Genomic DNA, 8418 nt, shown 5'->3' with positions numbered 1-8418 from the left:
TTAGTTGGGTTATTATATAGATATCTATTATATCTAATTATATTTGGGGTATACAAGTGTCTGAAAGCTGCATCCTTTGTTGAGGTGTCAAAACTGTCCAACCCCGCAGCCAGTCGCTTTAATCTATCTGAGACCTTAAGTAGTATTTGTATGTTCATGTTCAAATAATGACTTAGAAAAAAAATTGTTTGTCGTTTATTCCATTTAACGTTACTGTTATCTTATTAGTTTCAAATAATATTTGATTAATATTTTTTATTGAAGTCCTTGATCACATGGAATTCAGCTTGCTGGATCGATCCATCCATCTCCCAAACTTGAAACTTTTTACTAACGGTTCATCATCAAACACCACCAATCCTCAATCCATCCATCTTCATTCTCTCTATCGAACTATCTATCAATCTTCCACGTATACTGTCGTATCAAACAAATATGTCACCAGGACAGGGAACGAATGAATATGGAAGCTGCCACATAGCAAAGATTACTTGCAATGCTCTCAAGAGGGAAGGAATAGAGTGTGTAGCGTAGGTATCTAATCTGGAATCTAAGATGATCTACAGATTGTTAATACATCTCCTCACTCTAGATGCACCAAGTCAAGCAAGAAGTGTCACCACAAGAGTCACAAAACACCCCAAGCCAAGGCCATGGACACTGTGGACCGACAAGCCACTATGTTAGGCCAGTTGGATAAGAAACGTCGTAGAGATTACTCTGAAGATGAGGAGTCTGATGTTGAACCACCAACCAAGTCCAACAAGCACGGCAAGTCTCCAAATGCTCAACCCAACCCAAGTGAGATTGCTCTCACCAAGGTTGCAGATGAGCTCACTGCTCAACTCAAGAAGTTGACCTCGTTGAACCAACAAAGCTCCAAAGAGATTAATCTTGCTCGCCAGAACCAGAGAGTCGGTAAGTAATCTCAATTGTCACCAGTCGACTGAATTTGACACTTATTGACTCTTGTTTCATACAATTCGATAGCGAACATCACCAATTTCGCTCATAGCATAAGGGCTTCACCTATATCGCCTGGAGTCAACCAGGCCTTAAGCAACATGCTCGATGTTGGAAATCTGGATGCCCAGATCAGGTCATCGATTGAAGACATGAGGAGGAGAATGGCCCAAGGCGAGTCACCAATCAACCCGCCCATCACCTCCACAACGTCCACCTCAAGCTCGTCCACGACGTCCACGACTTCCACCTCACCGATGTGCCTAACACCGAAGTCGATTCAAGAACTGTTGGAGAGTAGTACCGCCAACAACGATGACCTCAACCGGATGCTTACGTTGTCCAAACAGTTGCACTACATTGTCTCACCCATCCCCAATAATGTAGATGTCAATTTGATCCTGTATTCGCTCATCATTGATCGATCGAAGACCCAGAGGGACAAGAAGACCAACGAACTCTACATCGATGGTTACCGCGTTCAGGAGGAGCCAACGGGTCCACGTATCTCGGACTATCTATTGGAGTACAGGGAACCCAGAGCTCAAGACAGCCCCTACAGACCGATCAAAAGGGAGCCATCCAATCTAGTCGAAGATGCAATCAACTGCGACGAGGATGACGAAGTGGATGAGGAGGCCATCTACGTCAAGAGAGAGCAACAGCAACAGCAACAGCAACAGCAACAGCAACAGCAACAGCAACAGCAACAGCAACAGCAACAGCAACTGAAACGGTAGTTATGTTGCTCTATCCCAGGCCTGCCCTGGTGATCACAATAAACTTACAATCAACATATAAACAAATACATTAATTATATATTCATTGCTTTGTGGAATGTAAGTTTGCTATGGTCACACAACCCCACCTTATTGGTTGATCTATTAATAATCCATTTTCTTTTATTCTATCTTTTATGGACAATTATTAACGAGTTATTCCGGAAACATTTATATTATCACAAATCCGTCCAGAGTTGTAATATTGTATACAATATTACAAAAATTACAAACTTGAATGATTCGACCAATATCACATCCTTTCATTTTTGGATGACAAAGTTCCATTTTGAAGGACTGATTTATAATTGATAAGCAACTGATCTCAGTATTTGACTTTATTGATCTCAGTATTTGTTGGATCATCACAATAAATCAATCAATCAATCAATCAATCAATCAATCAATCAATCAATCAATCAATCAATCAATCACTCACTTCTGGACTGAAGTCTGCTTCATGAGGTAGGTGAGAAGGTCGATCTTGGTGATGATGGATACGATCTCGTCGCCGTCACCAGTTACAATGGCAGAGCTGTGTTGCTCAAAGAACTTTTGGAGTGATGCCAGTGAAGTCTTGGGAGTGATGGCTACAAATGCGTCATGCTTGTTGAACCGGAACATCACCTTGCTGACAGGGTCATTGGGTAGTGATCGTTTGGCAGCAGAGTGTGTGAGCAGATTTCCAAGAGTTACAATGCCAACCAACTTCTTGGACTCGGATAGCACGGGCAGTTGGTCGAAACCATGCTTCTGCAGCAGCTCAACGGCGGCGGCACAAGTGGTGTTGGCCGTCACGGTGATTGGCTTGGCCAAATGTAGGTCGCCAACCGTTGCGCCGTGGTACTTCTCCGCCTCGGTATCTTTGTACGATGGATAGACAGGGTCTACGAATCCATTGTCCATTATCCAATCATCGTTCAAATGTTTGGACATGTAGTTGCGAATCGAGTCTGGTAACAGCACGACACAGCGCTGGCCCTCGCCAAGTTCGGCTGCAGCCTCGAGAGCTGCCACCATCGCCGAGCCGGATGAACCACCGCAGAGCAGGCCTTCCTCCTTGATCAGGCGACGAGCCATGATGAACGATGGCTTGTCCTCCGACTTGTACCATTTGTCGACAAGGCTGCGATCCAGCACGATGGGGATGAAGTCGTAGCCAATGCCCTCAATCTTGTATGAGGTAATCTTGCCATTGAGTGACTCGGGCTGGGCGAGGATTGAGCCCACTGGGTCAACACCAACGATCTTTACATGAGGTAAGCGCTCCTTGATCTTGCGCGCGATACCACTGATCGTTCCACCTGTGCCGGCCGTGCAGACGACCATGTCGAGCTTACCGTCACACTGGCTGATGATCTCCTCGGCTGTGCCATCGTAATGTGCCAGAGGATTGGATGGGTTGGAGTACTGATCAAGGATGTGCGAGTTGGGTATCTCGGCATTGAGACGCTTGGCCACACCGATATGGGACTCTGGCGAGTCAAAGGCGGCCTCAGTTGGGGTACGTATGATGGTGGCGCCCAATGCCTTCAACACATCGACCTTCTCCTGAGACATTTTCTCTGGTAGCGTGATGATCATCTTGTAGCCCTTGATAGCAGCGGCTAATGCCAAACCAATACCTGTGTTTCCTGATGTTGGTTCAATCAAAGTATCGCCTGGTTTGATCCTTCCGCTCTTCTCAGCATCTACAACCATGCGATATCCAATACGATCCTTCACTGAGCCTCCTGCATTGAAGTATTCACACTTGGCCACTTGTTGATTGATTGGTTGAATGATTGACTCAATGTGTTAGAATGAATGAATGTCAAAGTAACAACATCTACAACATACATAGTTCACACTTCAAACCAGCAGTCTTTGATATATTGTTGATCCTAACCATCGGAGTGTTTCCAATCTGTTCCAGGATGTTGGGTAAAATCTTTGGCTTTGTCATTGTACTATCATGAAATATATATATAAAGATAATGAATGTCAATATTCGTTATCATTGTCATACATGTCATATTAATGACTTGGTAATACTATACTCTAGGGTTGAATGAGGACTCTTCTCTTTGGTACCCAATGTCCAAGTGCACTTTGATGGTATATTCATTGTTGATATATAGTTAGATTAGATAGAATTAATATTTATTTATTTACAACACAGAGAGATAGAGAATGATGAAGCAGTAGTAATAAGTTTAAACTTATTATTGAGGTTGGTTATTGATGGATCAATGTTGTGAAGATGGTTGTGGGCTGGTTGTTCTAGACTCAAGATGGGGGACTTCATCTAACCACACACCTTTTCACCTTCACATGATACTTCTTCAGCTTCATCTTCATAATTCAATCATTCAATTACTACTACTATATTACACAACACAAGTAATCTTTAGTTTAGTTTACTTCTCAATCCAACAATAACAAATGATAATGGTGAACTTTATGACTTGGGTAGTATGGTATGATCTTACCATACTAAGATAGAGATAGAAAGAAATGGGTGAGTTCATAGTATGTCTATGCTAATACATTCATTCATTCATTCATCGATATATCATATGATATAACAAGCTCTTGACATCATCCAAGTCAATCATACACACACAACCCCTGCGTATACAGATAATCACATACGGATACAGATACACACACACACACACACACACACACAAGATATATGTACATATACATACCACACTAGATGTACTAGTACATGTAATGACTGAGTTGTCATAACAAAGACATACGAGAGCATATTACTTTATCAAGACATAGTGTATCATGTCTTTAAACACACGATACTCGACATCCATACACACTCACACAATGAACTCTGGTGACATATCTCGATGGACATCCATTGAATGAACATCATCTTCATCATCATCGGGTTGATAATAGATATTAGATAATACATCCACCACACTTAGGACAACGACGAAGACAACGACGACAATTAGCACACATGTGCTTGTTGAGTGTGTTGGACGCTCAACTGGTTCTGACTTTAAACTAACCATTGTCATTGTTTACTTCAATCCACTCTACATTCTCATCTCAAACTCACTCATTCCTTCACATCTAACAACAGAGTCTATAACATTAACTTATTTATTATTACTATTACTTTATATTATTATTAATACTATATACCCTTAACTTCCACTCCTCCTCCTTCTCTCTTCTCATTATCAATTATAATATTGTAACAAAAGGTAAGCAGATGTCACAACATTCCAGTTTCCAATATCCAGTTTCCATGTGTGTGACAACACGGAAACACTTGGAAACATGGAAACACGGAAACACACGCATGGAAACATCCAAACTAACATTCTAACAAATATAATAATATTATATTAGGTTTAGGAAATGAAGACTAAATCTACAAGGTTGGTGATTGAACCTGTCAATCCGATGAGGGCACAGAATGTAAACACACCAGTGTTTGGTTATGATCCAGATAGAGTTAGGGTCGCCTCAGTTATGAACCAAGGTTCATCCTCCTCCTCTTCAGCACCAGTGGTGGCAATTGCTCCACCAGTGGGCGGCCAATCGATGGCCTCCGCCAACGCCTCGAACGTCACCTCAACACTCGTCCACACTCTTCCCAAGGCCACCGTCGAGAAGCCCATGGACCTGACCAAGGTGAACCCCATCTACGGAGGCATCAACAGCTACTCCAAGGAGCAGTACGCCAATGACTACCACATGCCAGAGGGCATGGAGGCGTACATGGGACCAAAGGAGCGTTTCACCACCACGCGCAAGGACCCATTGAAGCGTAAGGAGCAGCTGGCCAACAGCAAGTTCCTCAGGGAGGCCTTCTTGGTGGCCCCATCGTCCAAGGTCGGCCCACATCAGTTCCCCGCTCCCCTGCTCGGACCAGACGGACAGCCCCTCAACGCTGCCAGTATCAACGCGCCACTCAGTGTCCAGTTGAAGCGCCACTTCAACTCGATCGAGCGTCTGATGGAGACCAGAATCTTCCGTGAGAAGACCGACCAGTACACCAAGAAGATTATATACGACTTCCGTAACCTCGTGGCCGATCTGATCATGATGGTCGAGACCAGAGGCACAGACAAGCAGGTAATGGACATTGCCGAGAGTCTCATGCTGTTCAAGACCGACATGGCCGGCCAGGCCAACATTGGCTCGCTCGTGGGCTCATGGCAAAAGTCGCTCATGGGTTTGGCCTCAGGCAAGGGTGGCAAGGACATGTTCAGCACCACCAAGAACCTCGTTGGCGAGTTCCGCCAGTCCGAGTCCATCCTCAAGCTGTTCTCTGAGGGCTCCAAGTTTGTGCAGATGGTCGTGCTCGATCGCCACAACCCCGCCATCGAGCCACAGCGTGAGCTGGTCTTTGACCACTTCTACAAGGCCTTTGGCTTCCTCTCCACCAACCCCACGTGGAAGAACTTCATCTCGCAGGGTCGCAACTTCTCGACCGACGTCTATAAGACGCAGCGCTCAGAGATGGATGCCGCGCGTCCCCTCTTCAAGGCCATCTCCAAGAATGACAACCTGGCCAACGCCCAGTTCAACTTCAAGGCGCTCCTCCAGTCATTCATCCGTGACCGCTCCGTGGCCGACATTGACAAGTTCATCCAGTACGGCAATGAGTCGTGGTCCGAGATCCAGAACAACCAGGCATACCCCCTGTTCTACAAGGACCTCAGCGCTCTCTCCAACGAGATCGTCGAGAACCCCGCTCTGATGGACGACCCCGCCATGCGTCACGTCGTGCGCGACATGTACAACCGTGGTGTCAACATCCTCATGGAGCAGCGTAACAGTGCTTCCCTCCAGAAGTTTGTAGGAGAGGCTTCCAACTTCAAGGACGGCTTTGTCTCGGACGAGCTCAACACTCGTTTCATTCAGCATTTGAAGGCCTTCTCCAAGAACTTCATCTCGGCACCAGGTCGTCCAGTGGGCCCAGATATCTTCTCGCAGCTCAAGATGCTCGCCGTGCCCTTCTTGCTCGAGGAGTTCAGAACCATCACCATCCCAGGCCAGACTGGTCTGTCGCCAGATGGAAAGCTTGGCTACCGTCTCGGAAGCATCAACTTGTCGTCGGTCGAGCTGTTGCCCGAGAACATTCACGTTGAGATGTCACAGAAGATCAACGCCGACCCGTACACACTGTCTGTTGTCAACCCCGACACAGTGATCTGGGTCGAGGCCACTGCCATCCGCGCACGTGTCAACAAGCTGCCATGGGCCTTCGAGCAGTTTTCCTTCCCATACATCAAGGACTCTGGTATGGCCGACATTGAGATGGGTCGTCTCGGAGCAAGAGTTGGTGTGGAGCTCAGAATCCTCCCATTGAGCCAACAGACCATCACTGGTAGATTCGTCCAAGTCTTGGATTCATACTGCCACATTGATCATCTGAGTAAGTTCATTCATTCAATCAATCAACTCAATCATTCAATCACATCCAATCAGTATTCTAACAAACAATCAATCAATCAAACAATCAGGTCTCAGCCTTACCAACTGCAGACATAGACTCCTCTACAAGTTGTTCACAAGCTTGGCCAAGAGCAAGATTAAGGCTGGATTGGAGAAGGCCATCTCTGAGAAGTTGGCACAGATCATCATTGAGAATGACTTCAAGACAGTGGCCAAGTACAACGTGGCCAAGGAGAAGAGTGCTCTCAGATCCCAGCAGCTCCAGTCCAAGTGGGCTGCCTACAAGTCTGAAGCCGCCAAGAAGAAGGCATCCAAGGCCAAGAAGAACAGACAGTTCACCAACACTGGATTCTTCAAGTCACTCACTGGCAAGGATGAGGGTCTCCGTCGTGTCGTACAACAGGAGCAAGTCGCCCAGGCACCATTGATCCAAGAGACGACCATCATCAACGAGACGATCGTCCATCAGCCACCAGCCAACACTGTCATCCTAGAGAAGGTTCAGATGCCAACGCCCATCCACAGAGTGATTGAGACGACTCAGGTCCAGCAGCCAATCGTTCAGCAGATGTCCACCCCCATCCAGATGTCCACACCCATCCAGAGAGTGGTCCAGCAATCGCCATACGTGCAGCCAGTACAGATGTCCACACCCGTCCAGCGTGTCGTCGTCCAACAGCAGTCGCCATACATCAATCAGCAGCCACAATACATCCAGCATCAGGTCATCACGAACCAGCAGTCGCCACAGGTCACACAGACTACCAACATGTCGGTCGGTGAGAACACCGACAACTATGTGATGGCACACTCATCGAGCTCACCCTCAGTGATCTCTGGCCAGTCATCGTCCTACACGCCACAGATGCAATCGGCTCAAGTGAACGTGATCAAGATGGACTCCAACAAGGTAGAGTCACCATCAATTGAGGAGGGTACCTGGGCGCCAACCTGGGTCGGACCCGGATCGCTTTAAGCTGTCGTCGTCGTCCATCAATCCAAACAACTACCAACATATACCAATCACATCACCATCTAAAACTAACTCCAACAATAAAGGGGAAACCATATTTATTTATTTATAATTAATTTAATGCTACGTGATTATATAGATTAAAAGAATGAATGAACATTTAGAGATCATGGTCATTTTACACACGTTGGACGAACGAGAGTGCAAAGATAATTATGTCCATTCTACAAATGGTTGACTTTCGCCGATCAGAAAAAGAACCACAAACTCATCGCCATCAATCAA

General features: G+C 45.9%; 3 protein-coding genes across 3 annotated transcripts; 2 read left to right on the top strand and 1 right to left on the bottom strand.

Moving 5' to 3' along the window:
* Window positions 1-435: 435 nt before the first annotated feature.
* Window positions 436-1703, top strand: SAMD00019534_056250 (hypothetical protein; the record flags this gene model as incomplete). The annotated part of the gene is made up of 3 exons (XM_012899116.1): window positions 436-530; window positions 593-918; window positions 991-1703. The coding sequence occupies 3 exons, from the start codon at window positions 436-438 to the stop codon at window positions 1701-1703; spliced, it is 1134 nt and encodes a 377-aa protein (XP_012754570.1).
* A 477-nt stretch (window positions 1704-2180) lies between these two features.
* On the bottom strand, window positions 2181-3849 carry SAMD00019534_056240 (hypothetical protein; the record flags this gene model as incomplete). Its single annotated transcript, XM_012899115.1, has 3 exons — window positions 2181-3502; window positions 3582-3691; window positions 3782-3849. Coding segments are annotated over 3 exons (1500 nt in total), but the record flags the coding sequence as incomplete, so codon positions are not given.
* A 1283-nt stretch (window positions 3850-5132) lies between these two features.
* Window positions 5133-8115, top strand: SAMD00019534_056230 (hypothetical protein; the record flags this gene model as incomplete). The annotated part of the gene is made up of 2 exons (XM_012899114.1): window positions 5133-7140; window positions 7229-8115. Coding segments are annotated over 2 exons (2895 nt in total), but the record flags the coding sequence as incomplete, so codon positions are not given.
* Window positions 8116-8418: the final 303 nt, after the last annotated feature.

The sequence above is a fragment of the Acytostelium subglobosum genome (assembly GCF_000787575.1).
Source record: "Acytostelium subglobosum LB1 DNA, scaffold: scaffold10, whole genome shotgun sequence".
Taxonomy (NCBI): Eukaryota; Evosea; class Eumycetozoa; order Acytosteliales; family Acytosteliaceae; genus Acytostelium; species Acytostelium subglobosum.
This window is presented reverse-complemented; position numbering and strand designations above follow the sequence as displayed.